This window comes from Oncorhynchus kisutch, linkage group LG14 (genome assembly GCF_002021735.2).
Source record: "Oncorhynchus kisutch isolate 150728-3 linkage group LG14, Okis_V2, whole genome shotgun sequence".
NCBI lineage: Eukaryota > Metazoa > Chordata > Actinopteri > Salmoniformes > Salmonidae > Oncorhynchus > Oncorhynchus kisutch.
In genome coordinates this window covers 6,140,425-6,158,236 of record NC_034187.2, presented here as the reverse complement: position 1 = coordinate 6,158,236, position 17,812 = coordinate 6,140,425, and the positions used below count along the sequence as shown (strand labels likewise).

Genomic DNA, 17,812 nt, shown 5'->3' with positions numbered 1-17,812 from the left:
TACCCGTGTCCCACGTGAGCCGAGTCAGCCAGGCTACCCCGTGTCCCACGTGAGCCGAGTCAGCCAGGCTACCCGTGTCCCACGTGAGCAGAGTCAGCCAGGCTACCCGTGTCCCACGTGTGCCGAGTCAGCCAGGCTACCCGTGTCCCACGTGAGCCGAGTCAGCCAGGCTACCCGTGTCCCACGTGAGCCGAGTCAGCCAGGCTACCCCGTGTCCCACGTGAGCCGAGTCAGCCAGGCTACCCGTGTCCCACGTGAGCAGAGTCAGCCAGGCTACCCGTGTCCCACGTGTGCCGAGTCAGCCAGGCTACCCGTGTCCCACGTGAGCCGAGTCAGCCAGGCTACCCGTGGACAACGCGAGTCGAGTCAGCCAGGCTACCCGTGTCCCACGTGAGCCGAGTCAGCCAGGCTACCCGTGGACAACGCGAGTCGAGTCAGCCAGGCTACCCGTGTCCCACGCGAGTCGAGTCAGCCAGGCTAACCGTGTCCCACGCGAGCCGAGTCAGCCAGGCTACCCGTGTCCCACGTGAGCCGAGTCAGCCAGGCTACCCGTGTCCAACGCGAGTCGAGTCAGCCAGGCTACCCGTGTCCCACGTGAGCCGAGTCAGCCAGGCTACCCGTGTCCCACGTGAGCCGAGTCAGCCAGGCTACCCGTGTCCCACGTGAGCCGAGTCAGCCAGGCTACCCGTGTCCCACGTGAGCAGAGTCAGCCAGGCTACCCGTGTCCCACGTGAGCCGAGTCAGCCAGGCTACCCGTGTCCCACGTGAGCCGAGTCAGCCAGGCTACCCGTGTCCCACGTGAGCCGAGTCAGCCAGGCTACCCCGTGTCCCACGTGAGCCGAGTCAGCCAGGCTACCCGTGTCCCACGTGAGCCGAGTCAGCCAGGCTACCCGTGTCCCACGTGAGCCGAGTCAGCCAGGCTACCCGTGTCCCACGTGAGCAGAGTCAGCCAGGCTACCCGTGACTGTGACCACAGCAGTAGTGATGATGCAGAGCTGCTGTAACATAGATGTTTAAAAACTAGATCCTATCCTCCTTACCTGTCCAAAGAGCACAGTGAGGGTTTGGTCATCAGGGAAGTCTATGTGTCGAGAGTAGAAATGATGCAGTGCAGCTATATCCGTCTGGTTCATCTCATTCTTCTCACTGTCCAACTTATCCAGGTCTGAGAGAGAGGAGGAGGGGGAGGAGAGAGAGAAAGGGGAGAGGAGGAGGAGAGAGAAAGGGGAGAGGAGGAGCAGAGAGAAAGGGGAGAGGAGGTGGTGGTGGGGGGGAGGAGAGAGAAAGGGGAGAGGAGGTGGTGGAGGGGGAGGAGAGAGAAAGGGGAGAGGAGGTGGTGGAGGCAGAGAAACATTAATCTTCCCATTTCAGGTCATACACTGAACAACATATAAACTCAACATAAAGTGTTGGTCCCATGTTTCATGAGCTGAAATAAAAGATCCCAGAAATGTTCCATACACACAAAAAGCTTATTTCGCTCAAAATGTTGTACACTAATTTGTTTACATCGCTGTTAGTGTGCATTTCTCATTTGTCAAAATAATCCATCCACCCAACAGGTGTGGCCTATCAAGAAGCTGATTAAACAGCATGATTGCACAGGTGCACCTTGTGCTGGGGACAATAAAAGGCCACTTTAAAATGTGCAGTTGTGTCACACAACACAATGCCACAGATGTCTCAAGTTTTGACGGAGCGTGCAATTGGCTTGCTGACCGCAGGAATGTCCACCACAGCTGTTGCCAGAGAATTTATTGATAATTTCTCTACCATAAGCCGCCTCCAAACGTTACTTTGGACAATTTAGCAGTACGTCCAACCGGCCTCAAAACTGTAGACCTCATGTAACCATGCCAGCCCAGGACCTCCACATACGGCTTCTTCACCTGCGGGATCGACTGCGACCAGGCATCTGGACGAAACTGTAGGTTTGCACAACCGAAGAATTTCTACATAAACTGTCAGGAACTGTCTCAGGGAAGCTCATCTGTGTGTTCGCCGTCCTCACCAGGGTCTTGAACTGACTGTAGTTCAGCGTTGTAACAGACTTCAGTGGGGAAATGATCACCTCTGATGGCCACTGGCACGTTGGAGAAGTGTGCTCATCACGGACGAATCCCGGTTTCAGCTGAACCGGGCAGATGGCAGACAGCGTGTGTGGAGTTGTTTTTGCGAGAGGTTTGCTGACGTCAACATTGTGAACAGAGTGCCCAGAGATGGGGTTATGATATAGGCAGACATACGCTACAGACAATGAACATAATTGCATTTTATCGATGGCAATTTGAATTCACAGAGATACCATGACAAGATCCTGAGGCCCATTGTCGTGCCATTCATCCACCACCATCACTTCATGTTTAGGCGGATCTGTACACAATTCCTGGAAGCTGAAAATGTCCCAGTTCTTCCCTGGCCTACAAACACACCAGAAAGGTCACCCAATGAGCATGTTTGGGATGCTTTGGATCGACGTGTACGACAGCGTGATCCAGGTCCCGCCAATATCCAGCAACTTCCCACAGCCATTGAAGAGGAGTGGGACAACATTCCACAGGTCACAATCAACAGCCTGATCAACTCTATGAGAAGGAGATGTGTCGCGCTGCATGAGACAAATGGTGGTCACACCAGATACTGACTGGTTTTCTGATCCACACCCCTACTTTTTTCTCTATCTTTTTGCTACAGCATCTGCATATCTGAATTGCCAGTCATGTGAAATGCATAGATTAGGTCCGAATTCATTTTTTTTAATTATTATTATTAACAGATTTCCTTATATGAACTCTAAAATCAGTCAAATATTTTCAATTGTTTGGTTTATATTTTTTGTTCAGTGTACTATGGTCATCTAGAACACAACATATGAGTCAGATGTTTTCTTGTTGGCACAATGAGGTCAGACCTAGACTAGCCTGGACCCAGATCTGCCTGGGCTCTTGTCGACTACATTGCTGTCGACATAAAGTCCCTGTGGATCAGAAGGAGGGGGGATACGTTCTTGGAAGGGGGGGCTGGAGGCTGTGCACCTGCTAGGTCATGTGACAGGTATGAGGGGTCATGATATATGCCAGCAGCCTGTTGTCTGTGCAGAAACTCCTCTATGAACAGCTAGACTAGAGGCCCGGAGAGGCCTCCCTAGACTAGAGGCCCGGAGAGGCCTCCCTAGACTAGAGGCCCGGAGAGGCCTCCCTAGACTAGAGGCCCGGAGAGGCCTCCCTAGACTAGAGGACCGGAGAGGCCTCCCTAGACTAGAGGACCGGAGAGGCCTCCCTAGACTAGAGGACCGGAGAGGCCTCCCTAGACTAGAGGACCAGAGAGGCCTCCCTAGACTAGAGGAACGGAGAGGCCTCCCTAGACTAGAGGAACGGAGAGGCCTCCCTAGACTAGAGGACCGGAGAGGCCTCCCTAGACTAGAGGACCGGAGAGGCCTCCCTAGACTAGAGGCACGGAGAGGCCTCCCTAGACTAGAGGAACGGAGAGGCCTCCTCCTCTATGAACAGCTAGACTAGAGGCACGGAGAGGCCTCCCTAGACTAGAGGCACGGAGAGGCCTCCCTAGACTAGAGGCACGGAGAGGCCTCCCTAGACTAGAGGCACGGAGAGGCCTCCCTAGACTAGAGGCACGGAGAGGCCTCCCTAGACTAGAGGCACGGAGAGGCCTCCCTAGACTAGAGGCACGGAGAGGCCTCCCTAGACTAGAGGACCGGAGAGGCCTCCTCCATGTTGCTCCAGTCCCACACAGACTCTGCCTATCCTCCCCTCTCTCAGTATGTACAGGCCAGGATACAAGTGTGTGTGTGTGTTCTCTCCTTCCTCATTTGGCAGTGAGCCTGTACTATAGATCATCTATTAATAGTTCTCCTGTAGGTCACACCATGTGACCAGCTCTAGTTCTACTGCAGGTCACACCATGTGACCAGCTCTAGTTCTACTGCAGGTCACACCATGTGACCAGCTCTAGTTCTACTGCAGGTCACACCATGTGACCAGCTCTAGTTCTACTGCAGGTCACACCATGTGACCAGCTCTAGTTCTACTGCAGGTCACATCAAACAGCAATCACTAACTCAGAGAGGCTGCTGCCAACCAATCCAGGCCACTTTAACAATGTTGACATTTCTGACACTACTCATATATGTATATACTGCATCTACTGCACCTTGACTATGCCGCTCGGCCATCACTCATCCACATATTTATATGTACATATTCTCATTCACCCCTTTTAGATGTGTGTGTGTATTAGGTATTTATTGGGGAACTTGTTAGATATTACTGCACTGTCGGGAACTAGAAGCACAGGCAATTCGCAACACTCGCATTAACATCTGCTAACCATGTGTATGTGACCAATAAAATGTGATGACATCTACAAAAGCATTATGCTCCGATTTTTACCTCAATATAGTGTGACATACAGTTGAAGTCGGAAGTTTACATACACTTAGGTTGGAGTCATTAAAACTCGTTTTTCAACCACTCCACAAATTTCTTGTCAACGAACTATAGTTTTGGCAAGTCGGTTAGGACATCTACTTTGTGCATGACACAAGTAATTTTTTCAACAATTTGTTTACAGACAGATTGTTTCACTTATAATTCCAGTGGGTCAGAAGTTTACATACACTAAGTTTGTTGTGCCTTTAAGCAGCTTGGAAAATTCCAGAAAAATATGTCATGGCTTTAGAAGCTTCTGATAGGCTAATTGCCATCATTTGAGTCAATTGGAGGTGTACCTGTGGATGTATTTCAAGGCCTACCTTCAAACTCAGTGCCTCCTTGCCTGACATCATGGGAAAATCAAAAGAAATCAGCCAAGACTACAGAAAAAAAAATTGTAGACCACAAGTCTGGTTCATCCTCCAAACGCCTGAAGGTACCAAGTTCATCTGTACAAACAATAGTACGCAAGAATAAGCACCATGGGACCACGCAGCCGTCATACAGCTCAGGCAGGAGATGCGCTCTGTCTCCTAGAGATGAACGTACTTTGGTGCGAAAAGTGCAAATCAATCCCAGAACAACAGCAAAGGACCTTGTGAAGATGCTGGAGGAAACAGGTACAAAAGTATCTATATCCACAGTAAAACGAGTCCTATATCCACATAACCTGAAAGGCCGCTCATCAAGGAAGAAGCCACTGCTCCAAAACCGCCATAAAAAAGCCAGACTACGGTTTGCAACTGCACATGGGGACAAAGATGGTACTTTTTGGAGAAATGTCCTCGGGTCTGATGAAACAAAAATAGAACTGTTTTGCCATAATGACCATCGTTATGTTTGGAGGAAAAAGGGGGTGGTTTGCAAGCCGAAGAACACCATCCCAACTGTGACGCACGGGGGTGGCAGCATCATGTTGTGGGGGTGCTTTGCTGCAGGAGGGACTGGTGCACATCACAAAATAGATGGCTTCATGAGGATGGAAAATTATGTGGATATATTGAAGCAACATCTCAAGACATCAGTCAGGAAGTTAAAGCTTGGTCTCAAATGGGTCTTCCAAATGGACAATGACCCCAAGCATACTTCCAAAGTTGTGGCAAAATGGCTTAAGGACAACAAAGTCAAGGTATTGGAGTGGCCATCACAAAGCCCTGACCTCAATCCTATAGAACATTTGTGGGCAGAACTGAAAAAGCAAGGAGGCCTACAAACCTGACTCAGTTACACCAGCTCGGTCAGGAGAAATGGGCCAAAATTCATACCCGAAACATTGGACTCAAGTTAAACAATTTAAAGGCAATGCTACCAAATACTAATTGAGTGTATGTAAACTTCTGACCCACTGGGAATGTGTTGAAAGAAATATATTCTGAAAGAAATCACTCTACTATTATTCAGACATTTCACATTCTTAAAGTCATGATCCTAACTGACCTAAAACAGGGAATTTTTACTAGGATTAAATGTCAGGAATTGTGAAAAAAAATTAGTTTAAATGTATTTGGCTAAAGTCTATGTAAACTTCCAACTTCAACTGTATGTCCTATGTGGGGTTGCAATATTCTGGTAATTTCCCCCAAATTCCCTGGTTTTCCAGAAATCCCAGTTGGAGCACTCCGGAATTCCTGTTTATTCCCGCCATGATTACGGGAATCTTCCAACTAGGATTTCTGAAAACCCTTTTGGGAGTTTTAGTACTATGTATCTTATCTGTGTACTTACGGGCTTCAAACTCGCTGAGGAGTAACAGCCTCTCTGACTGTGTCCGTTCCGTTGTGACTTTCTGGTGAAGACACAGACAAAGCAGAACACATTTAGGGGGAATTGATCCACACAGACCCATCCACCAACCCACCCATCCACCAACCCACCCATCCACCAACCAACCCACACACACACCCATCCACCAACCCACACACACAGACCCATCCACCAACCCACACACAGACCCATCCACCAACCCACACACACAGACCCATCCACCAACCCACACACAGACCCATCCACCAACCCACCCACCCATCCACCAACCCACACACAGACCCATCCACCAACCCACACACAGACCCATCCACCAACCCACACACACACAGACCCATCCACCAAACCACACACACACCCATCCACCAACCCACCCACCCACCAACCAACCCACACACACACACCCATCCACCAACCCACCCGTCAACCAACCCACCCACAGACTCATCCACCAACCCACACACACACAGACCCATCCACCAACCCACCCACACACAGATCCATCCACCAACCCACCCACACACAGACCCATCCACCAACCCACCCACACACAGACCCATCCATCCACCAACCCACACACAGACCCACCCATCCACCAACCCACCCACAGACCCATCCACCAACCAACCCACACACAGACCCATCCACCAACCAACCCACACACAGACCCATCCACCAACCAACCCACACACAGACCCATCCACACACACACCCATCCACCAACCCACACACACCCATCCACCAACCCACCCGTCAACCAACCCACCCACAGACTCATCCACCAACCCACACACACACAGACCCATCCACCAACCCACCCACACACAGACCCATCCACCAACCAACCCACACACAGACCCATCCACACACACACCCATCCACCAACCCACACACACCCATCCACCAACCCACCCGTCAACCAACCCACCCACAGACTCATCCACCAACCCACACACACACAGACCCATCCACCAACCCACCCACACACAGACCCATCCACCAACCCACCCACACACAGACCCATCCACCAACCAACCCACACAGACCCATCCACCAACCCACCCACCCACACACAGACCCATCCACCAACCCACCCACACACAGACCCATCCACCAACCCACCCACACACAGACCCATCCACCAACCCACCCACACACACACCCATCCACCAACCCACCCACAGACCCATCCACCAACCCACACACACACACCCATCCATCCATCCACCAACCCACACACAGACCCATCCATCCACCAACCCACCCACACACCCATCCACCAACCCACCCACACACACACCCATCCACCAACCCACCCACAGACCCATCCACCAACCCACCCACAGACCCATCCACCAACCCACCCACACCCATCCATCCATCCACCAACCCACACACAGACCCATCCATCCACCAACCCACACACACACCCATCCATCCACCAACCCACCCACAGACCCATCCATCCACCAACCCACCCACAGACCCATCCACCAACCCACCCACACACACACCCATCCACCAACCCACCCACACACACACCCATCCACCAACCCACCCACACACACACCCATCCACCAACCCACCCACAGACCCATCCACCAACCCACCCACACCCATCCATCCATCCATCCACCCACACACAGACCCATCCATCCACCAACCCACACACACACCCATCCATCCACCAACCCACCCACAGACCCATCCATCCACCAACCCACCCACACACCCATCCACCAACCCACCCACACACCCATCCACCAACCCACCCACACCCATCCACCAACCCACCCACAGACCCATCCACCAACCCACCCACAGACCCATCCACCAACCCACCCACAGACCCATCCACCAACCCACCCACAGACCCATCCACAGACCCATCCACCAACCCACACAGACCCATCCATCCACCAACCCACACACACACCCATCCACCAACCCACCCACAGACCCATCCACCAACCCACACACAGACCCATCCACCAACCCACACACAGACCCATCCATCCACCAACCCACACACACACACCCATCCATCAACCCATCCACAGACCCATCCACCAACCCACACAGACCCATCCATCCACCAACCCACACACACACACACCCATCCACCAACCCACCCACAGACCCATCCACCAACCCACCCACAGACCCATCCACCAACCCACACACAGACCCATCCATCCACCAACCCACACACAGACCCATCCATCCACCAACCCACACACAGACCCATCCATCCACCAACCCACACACAGACCCATCCATCCACCAACCCACACACAGACCCATCCATCCACCAACCCACCCACAGACCCATCCACCAACCCACACACAGACCCATCCACCAACCCACCCATCCACACACAGACCCATCCACCAACCCACCCATCCACACACCAACCAACAGACCCCACCCACCAACAGACCCCACCCACCAACAAACCCCACCCACCAACCCACACACATACATACAGACCCACCAACAGACCCCACCCACCAACAGACCCCACCCACCAACAGACCCACCCACCAACCCACACACATACAGACCCACCCACCTGTTTCATGATGATCCTGGCCACCAGTCTGACGGTCTCTGACGGACACCAGTTCTCCCCATAGGAACACATGGCTGTACACTCCAACTTGTGCATCGGCCAGTCTCCCTTCTACATGTGTGTGCGTAAAAAAGGCAGACAGAACATATTAGAGACGTGCTTTACTCAAGGACACAGAACACAAGTCTGCAGGCAAGCCATCTGATGTGTGCCCCACTTGCCTTGGCAAACAAACTACTATCTATTCAAAACAGTTTCTGACAGAGAGTCAGAGGCATGAAAGATCGTCATGGCAACCACCAGAACTATGTGTCTGATTCACCTATTCCTAAATGCTGTAATTACTATTATTTTAGCAGAAGTTGTTATCCAGACTTCTTCAGTATATACGGCCTATTCTGGAATCAAATCCACAACCCCTACCCTACACCTGTTCCTGGAGAGAAACCCTCCTGTAGGTTTACACTACAACCCTGTTCCTGGAGAGATACCCTCCTGTAGGTTTACACCAGGACACTCCAACCCTGTTCCTGGAGAGACCCTCCTGTAGGTTTACACTCCAACCCTGTTCCTGGAGAGAAACCCTCCTGTAGGTTTACACTCCAACCCTGTTCCTGGAGAGAAACCCTCCTGTAGGTTTACACTCCAACCCTGTTCCTGGAGAGATAACCTCCTGTAGGTTTACACTCCAACCCTGTTCCTGGAGAGAAACCCTCCTGTAGGTTTACACTACAACCCTGTTCCTGGAGAGAAACCCTCCTGTAGGTTTACACTCCAACCCTGTTCCTGGAGAGAAACCCTCCTGTAGGTTTACACTCCAACCCTGTTCCTGGAGAGAGACCCTCCTGTAGGTTTACACTCCAACCCTGTTCCTGGAGAGAGACCCTCCTGTAGGTTTACACTCCAACCCTGTTCCTGGAGAGAAACCCTCCTGTAGGTTTACACTCCAACCCTGTTCCTGGAGAGAAACCCTCCTGTAGGTTTACACTCCAAACCTGTTCCTGGAGAGAGACCCTCCTGTAGGTTTACACTCCAACCCCAGGTGGAACTAACCTGGTTCAACCAGCTTATTATTACGATCAGGTGTACTAGATTAAGGTTGGAATGAAAACCTACAGGAGGGTAGCTCCCCAGGAACAGGGTTGGAGAGCCCTGGTTTAAACCTACAGGAGGGTAGCTCCCCAGGAACAGGGTTGGAGAGCCCTGGTTTAAACCTACAGGAGGGTAGCTCTCCAGGAACAGGGTTGGAGAGCCTTGGTTTAAACCTACAGGAGGGTATCTCTCCAGGAACAGGGTTGGAGAGCCTTGGTTTAAACCTACAGGAGGGTAGCTCTCCAGCAACAGGGTTGGAGAGCGGTGGGTCAGGTTTCCCAAAAGCATCTTAAGGCCAAGTTAATCGTTAAAACCTTCATAGCAGCATCGCTAAAATGTCAGAGCTGTTTCCCCCGAAGCCATCGTTATTAAAATGTAGCACTTGAAAACCCTGGTAACCCAACGCCTGCCTCAGACCACTGGTAACCCAACGCCTGCCTCAGAGAGAGGCAACAACCGACATACAAGTCCATATACACCTAGTACATTATTCATTTCCTCTGAAAGTGGCGCTGTGATTGTGTAAAAGTGGTGGAAGTCAATGAGGATCATAAGATGGCAAGTCTAATTTACAAACCCACTATCAATTACTATCCCCGGCAACGTCCACACTGAATTGGTAGCCTATTTCATGTCTATTCCTGGTTGGTGATCTCTATAGTTTCAGGGTTGTGAAAGCCTGTGTTGACATAGTCCTCTCCTATTCAATCTCTTTATGAAGAAGATCATATCATGTGCAGCAGTCCTGTGAATGTATTTCCCAGAAGCCCATTCATATTGATCTGCAGAGCCTCTCACCTCAATAGCTGTGTTGTATCCGGTCTTGATATCGCATCTTTTAAATACTTCATTTTCAACTTAGTCTAGTAAAAAAAACAATTTAATTAATTATTTGTGGCTTTTAAGTCATTTGGGTTTTTGCAGCTCCAGAGCTAATGACTATTCAGAATGAAAACATAGTAATTGACAGTTGATTATACTAATTGTTGATACAGTAGTGATTCATGATCATTGCACAGGTGCACCTTGTGCTGGGACAATAAAAGGCCACTCAAATGTGCACTTTTGTCACACGTCTCAAGTTTTGAATTTGGCAGTAAGTCCAACCGACCTCACGTGTAACACAGCTGATAAAACTCTGGGTTTGCACAGCCAAAGAAGCTCATCTGTATGCTCGTTGTTCTCACCAGGGTCTTGATCTGACTGCAGTTCGGTGTCGTAACCGACTTCAATTGGCAAATGCTCACCTTCGATGTCCACTGGCATTCTGGGAAAGTTCACGGATGAATCCCGGCAAGATGGAGTCGTGTGGGGGGAGCGGTTTGCTGATGTTAATGTTGTGAAAAGAGTGCCCCATGGTGGCGATGGGGTTATGGTATGGGCAGGCATACGCTACGGACAACAAACAACTGCATTTTATCGATGTCAATTTGAATGCACAGAGATACCGTGACGAGATCCTGAGGCCCATTGTCGTGCCATTCATCTGCCGCCATCACCTCATGTTTCAACATGATAATGCAAGGCCCCATGTCGCAAGGATCTGTAGACAATACCTGGAAGCTGAAAATGTCCCAGTTCTTACATGGCCTGCATAGTCACCAGATGTTAACCATTGAGCATGTTTGGGATGCTCTGGATTGATGTCAGCTTAGCCTAGTGGTTAGAGCATTGGACTAGTAACCGGAAGGTTGTGAGTTCAAAGTTCCTACTTTCAGAGGAAGGCCCAGTGCTGTTGAATGCAGCTCCCCTTTCAGAGGAAGGCCCAGTGCTGTTGAACACAGCTCTACTTTCAGAGGAAGGCCCAGTGCTGTTGAATGTAGCTCTACTTTCAGAGGAAGGCCCAGTGCTGTTGAACACAGCTCTACTTTCAGAGGAAGGCCCAGTGCTGTTGAATGCAGCTCTACTTTCAGAGGAAGGCCCAGTGCTGTTGAACACAGCTCTACTTTCAGAGGAAGGCCCAGTGCTGTTGAATGTAGCTCTACTTTCAGAGGAAGGCCCAGTGCTGTTGAACACAGCTCTACTTTCAGAGGAAGGCCCAGTGCTGTTGAACACAGCTCTACTTTCAGAGGAAGGCCCAGTGCTGTTGAACACAGCTCTACTTTCAGAGGAAGGCCCAGTGCTGTTGAACACAGCTCTACTTTCAGAGGAAGGCCCAGCGCTGTTGAATGTAGCTCTACTTTCAGAGGAAGGCCCAGTGCTGTTGAATGTAGCTCTACTTTCAGAGGAAGGCCCAGAGCTGTTGAACACAGCTTAGTAGTTGTGTTACACTGGTTGTGTGGGTTCACTATGACCTTTCCTTAGGGGGATCCATTTCTCTGGAACACACACACACACACACACACACACCTTCCCTGGGGACTCATTTATAAACGTTGTGTACTTAAAAAAAAGATATACTCCAAAACAGGCATGCGCCAGTTCAGGGAAAAAGTTGGCATTTATCAAAAGTGAAATTGACGAGATCAATTGTGTTTTGCTCTATGGTCTTTAGACCGTACGCAGGCAGTAGTCTAATGTTTAGTGAAAATGATCACATGCTTATTCATTACAACAACAACAAAAACAGGTAAATAAGATGCGATCATTCGCCACTAGTGAGTAGAGCTATTTGATTTGATATTTTCTAGCATTTTTTTTGTTGCACTCTAAAATAGTTCGAAATAAGCCACAGAATCCATTTCATTTATTATTATTATTATTATTATTATTATTATTATTATTATTATTCATTTCATTTTCCAAGATCATTGCAGAATAAATTCCTCCTCTTTTTCTGTGATGGTTTCCTAGTAGCCTTCATTCAAGTAGCCTAAAGGCCCGACAATGTCCCAGCTTCTCATTGAATTCAAACCCACTTTACGATAGAAAAATTCACTTCCAAGTATTTTTTTCTCTATTCGATGCGGAGAGCAGTTTTTTAAAAACGGTAGAACAGAAGATTCCCATTTGTGTTTTTGTAGATGTCTGAATAATGTCTCAATGAAATATTGTTTACATTCGAAAACATAAGCTATTTTTTATAACCATTGCAGAATGTACGTTGTATTTCATATTCTTATTCCGTGTGTGTTTTTCTAGTAAAACATCACTATTGATTATTGTGTTGTTAGGTTTTGAGTTTGCATAAAGGCATTTCCACTGTACTTGTGCATGTGACATTAAAACTTGAAACTGAAACTCATCACCTTTTCTGGCTGTTGGGTTGATATATCAGAAGAAGCTGTAGCCTACAACAAAATGACCATCTCTCATTTCATTGGCCCTATTAGGGAGGCTGTTATTTAGAGTATTTTGCTCTGTGCAACCGATAGAGAGCGCAGCTTATAATATACAGTACCTTTAACAGATGAACAGACTGTAAGCAGGCCCACTGTAAGCAGGCCCACTGTAAGCAGGCCCACTGTAAGCAGGCCCACTGTAAGCAGGCCCACTGTAAGCAGGCCCACTGTAAGCAGGCCCACTGTAAGCAGGCCCACTGTAAGCAGGCCCACTGTAAGCAGGCCCACTGTAAGCAGGCCCACTGTAAGCAGGCCCACTGTAAGCAGGCCCACTGTAAGCAGGTCTACTGTAAGCAGGCCCACTGTAAGCAGGCCTACTGTAAGCAGGCCCACTGTAAGCAGGCCCACTGTAAGCAGGCCTACTGTAAGCAGGCCCACTGTAAGCAGACCCACTGTAAGCAGGCCTACTGTAAGCAGGCCCACTGTAAGCAGACCCACTGTAAGCAGGCCCACTGTAAGCAGACCCACTGTAAGCAGGCCTACTGTAAGCAGGCCCACTGTAAGCAGACCCACTGTAAGCAGGCCTACTGTAAGCAGGCCCACTGTAAGCAGGCCTACTGTAAGCAGGCCTACTGTAAGCAGGCCCACTGTAAGCAGACCTACTGTAAGCAGGCCCACTGTAGTTGTTTTTTGTTCTTTTGTTGGGGGATTATACAATGCTCAAAAAAATAAAGGGAACACTGAAACAACACAATGTAACTCCAAGTCAATCACACTTCTGTGAAATCAAACTGTCCACTTAGGAAGCAACACTGATTGGCAATAAATTTCACATGCTGTTGTGCAAATGGAATAGACAACAGGTGGAAATTATAGGCAATTAGCAAGACACCCCCAATAAAGGAGTGGTTTTGCAGGTGGTGACCACAGACCACTTCTCAGTTCCTATGCTTCCTGGCTGATGTTTTGGTCACTTTTAAATGCTGGCGGTGCTTTCACTCTAGTGGTAGCATGAGACGGAGTCTACAACCCACACAAGTGGCTCAGGTAGTGCAGCTCATCCAGGATGGCACATCAATGCGAGCTGTGGCAAAAAGGTTTGCTGTGTCTGTCAGCGTAGTGTCCAGAGCATGGACCAGGAGACACTCCAGTACATCAGGAGACGTGGAGGAGGCCGTAGGAGGGCAACAACCCAGCAGCAGGACCGCTACCTCCGCCTTTGTGCAAGGAGGAGCAGGAGGAGCATTGCCAGAGCCCTGCAAAATTACCTCCAGCAGGCCACAAATGTGCATGTGTCTGCTCAAACCGTCAGACTCCATGAGGGTTGTATGAGGGCCCGACGTCCACATGTGGGGGTTGTGCTTACAGCGCAACACCGTGCAGGACGTTTGACATTTGCCAGAGAATACCAAGATTGGCAAATTCGCCACTGGCGCCCTGTGCTCTTCACAGATGAAAGCAGGTTCACACTGAGCATATGTGACAGACGTGACAGTCTGGAGACGCTGTGGAGAACGTTCTGCTGCCTGCAACATCCTCCAGCATGACCGGTTTGGCGGTGGGTCAGTCATGGTGTGGGGTGGCATTTCTTTGGGGGGCCGCACAGCCCTCCATGTGCTCGCCAGAGGTAGCCTGACTGCCATTAGGTACCGAGATGAGATCCTCAGACCCCTTGTGAGACCATATGCTGATGCGGTTGGCCCTGGGTTCCTCCTAAAGCAAGACAATGCTAGACATGTGGCTAGAGTGTGTCAGCAGTTCCTGCAAGAGGAAGGCATTGATGCTATGGACTAGCCCGCCCGTTCCCCAGACCTGAATCCAATTGAGCACATCTGGGACATCATGTCTCGCTCCATCCACCAACACCACGTTGCACCACATACTGTCCAAGAGTTGGCGGATGCTTTAGTCCAGGTCTGGGAGGAGATCCCTCAGGAGACCATCCGCCACCTCATCAGGAGCATGCCCAGGCGTTGTTGGATCCGCCTGTAGTGTTTTTTATTTTTTATAAAAGGAACACTAAAATAACACATCCTAGATCTGAATGAATTAAATATTCTTATTAAATATTTTTCTCTTTACATAGTTGAATGTGCTGACAACAAAAATCACACCCATCGAGGTCTGGATTTGGAGTCACACTCAAAATTAAAGTGGAAAACCACACTACAGGCTGATCCAACTTTGATGTAATAGTCCTTAAAACAAGTCAAAATGAGGCTCAGTAGTGTGTGTGGCCTCCACGTGCCTGTATGACCTCCCTACAACACCTGGGCATGCTCCTGATGAGGTGGCGGATTTCACAGAACTGTGATTGACTTAGAGTTACATTGTGTTGTTTAAGTGTTCCCTTTATTATTTTTTTACTAACAAAATAAAAAGCTTAAAACAACTGAGATCGTGGGACCAAAGTTTGTAACACTTTTTTTTTTTTTACTACGTTAAAAATGTCTAAAATATGCTAAATGCTAAGGTTTGCTAATTCTGTAGCCAGTTAGCTATCTAGTTAAGTACTTAGCTTCTTGCTAAATCAAGCGTTGCTTGGTAACAGCAGAGAATCCCTTTCCTGGATCAAGAGCCTTGCCGTCTAATATTTATTTTGGTTTTTTTGGCGTGCAGCAAACTGTGAGGAGGCTTTTTTTGTTACTTGTATAACTTTATGAGCTGGGAAGTCCTCCTGCAAATATTTTAGGTCAGAGACCTAAAAAAAATTGATCATAATGCGCTAGCATTAGCATTTGCTATGGGATTTGACATGTACTTGTTAGCGTTGCTAACATTCGGTTCTCAGAGGATCAGTGTGGTTTGAAAATAACACCTTTTGTCTTCAGTGCCTGAATTACCGAATATCCTGGGGATGTTACAAGGTCAACATTACAGTTTTCACACACTGTCATATAGTAAGCATTGTAACCACAAACACACTATACCTGGCAGTCAATCTCACAGTAGTAAGCTTGTTTACACTTTCCACATTTGGAGAGGCCTTCCTTCCTGCAGAGAGAGAGAGAGAGAGGGGAGAGATAGGAGAGGGAGGAGAGAGAGAGATGAGAGGAGAGAGAGAGAGAAAGAGGAGAGATAGGAGAGGGAGGAGAGAGAGGAATGGGGGAAGGAGAGAAAAGAGGAGAGAATGTGAAATTTTGTTGTTGAAAGTTGATATGAGCGAGACATCAAGGATAGTAAGATATTACCTACACACCAAGCTCTCGCTGTCTCAAACACACACACTCGTGTGTGGGTTCACATCCATCTCTCTTAAGGGCAGATGGTGCAAAGAAAGGTCACTTTTCTCTATATATATATATAAATATATAAATAGTCCTGGGCATGTCTCCAGAAACAAGTGAGGCTGTGGTGTGTGGGTCCATGTGTGTAGGCTACATATAAAAAGGCCTGTCCTAGAGAGTCAGGAATGCCACTACTAAAGTAGTTCCGGTCTCTCAGCCTCACGGTGTGTCACAAACTAAAGCAGGTTCCGCTCCGGTCTCTCAGCCTCACGGTGTGTCACAAACTAAAGCAGGTTCCGCTCCGGTCTCTCAGCCTCACGGTGTGTCACAAACTAAAGCAGGTTCCGCTCCGGTATCTCAGCCTCACGGTGTGTCACAAACTAAAGCAGGTTCCGCTCCGCTCTCTCAGCCTCACAAACTAAAGCAGGTTCTGCTCCGGTCTCTCAGCCTCACGGTGTGTCACAAACTAAAGCAGGTTCCGCTCCGGTCTCTCAGCCTCACGGTGTGTCACAAAATAAAGCAGGTTCCGCTCCGCTCTCTCAGCCTCACAAACTAAAGCAGGTTCTGCTCCGCTCTCTCAGCCTCACGGTGTGTCACAACAAACTAAAGCAGGTTCCGCTCCGGTCTCTCAGCCTCACGGTGTGTCACAAACTAAAGCAGGTTCCGCTCCGCTCTCTCAGCCTCACAAACTTAAGCAGGTTCCGCTCCGCTCTCTCAGCCTCACAGTGTGTCACAACAAACTAAAACAGGTTACGCTCCACTCTCCGTCTCAGCCTGTAGCCTTCAGACCAAACAAGACCAGGGCTGGGTCAATACAATTCCAATAAATTTAGAAACTAAACCAAATTCCAAATCTTCCTCGTTGAGAAGCATTGAAGAGAATTGGGATTGCAGGGTATTTTCAGGGTACAACAAGTGTATGGTTAAAATTGGCAGAAACCACACACACATTTCTTTCCACAGGGCGGTGTGGTGAGACAGGGATGCAGCTTAAGTCCCACCCTCTTCAACATATATATCAACAAATTGGCGCTGGCACTAGAACAGCCTGCAGCACCCGGCCTCACCCTACTAGAATCCGAAGTCAAATGTCTGCTGTTTGCTGATGATCTGGTGCTTCTGTCACCAACCAAGAAGGACCTACAGCAGCACCTAGACCTTCTGCACATATTCTGTCAGACCTGGGCCTGACAGTAAATCTCAGTAAGACAAACATAACGGTTTTCCAAAAAGGTCCAGTTGCCAAGACCACAAATACAAATTCCATCTAGAAACCGTTGCCCAAGAGCACACAAAAAACGATACATACCTCAGCCTAAACATCAGCACCACAGGTAACTTCCACAAAGCAGTGAACGAGCTGAGAGACAAGGCAAGAAGGGCATTCTATGCCATCAAAAGGAACAAATTTCAACATACCAATTAGGATCTGGCAAAAAACAATGCTTGAATCCGTTATAGAACCCATTGCGGTCTGTGGTCCGCTC

The 17,812-nt window shown here is 49.1% G+C and overlaps 1 protein-coding gene across 2 annotated transcripts in view; it reads right to left on the bottom strand.

Annotated features, from left to right (window-relative positions):
- Positions 1–17,812, bottom strand: part of LOC109885002 (N-lysine methyltransferase SMYD2-A) — a 48,294-nt gene that overhangs the window by 16,255 nt on the left and 14,227 nt on the right. For both annotated transcript variants that reach the window (XM_031787720.1, XM_031787721.1), the window contains exons 2-5: positions 16,029–16,092; positions 8,786–8,896; positions 6,174–6,234; positions 1,041–1,165 (exon numbers count right to left, since the gene is read on the bottom strand). In XM_031787720.1, coding sequence (XP_031643580.1) covers positions 1,041–1,165; positions 6,174–6,234; positions 8,786–8,896; positions 16,029–16,092 — 361 coding nt within the window. The remainder of the gene's footprint in view (positions 1–1,040; positions 1,166–6,173; positions 6,235–8,785; positions 8,897–16,028; positions 16,093–17,812) is intronic.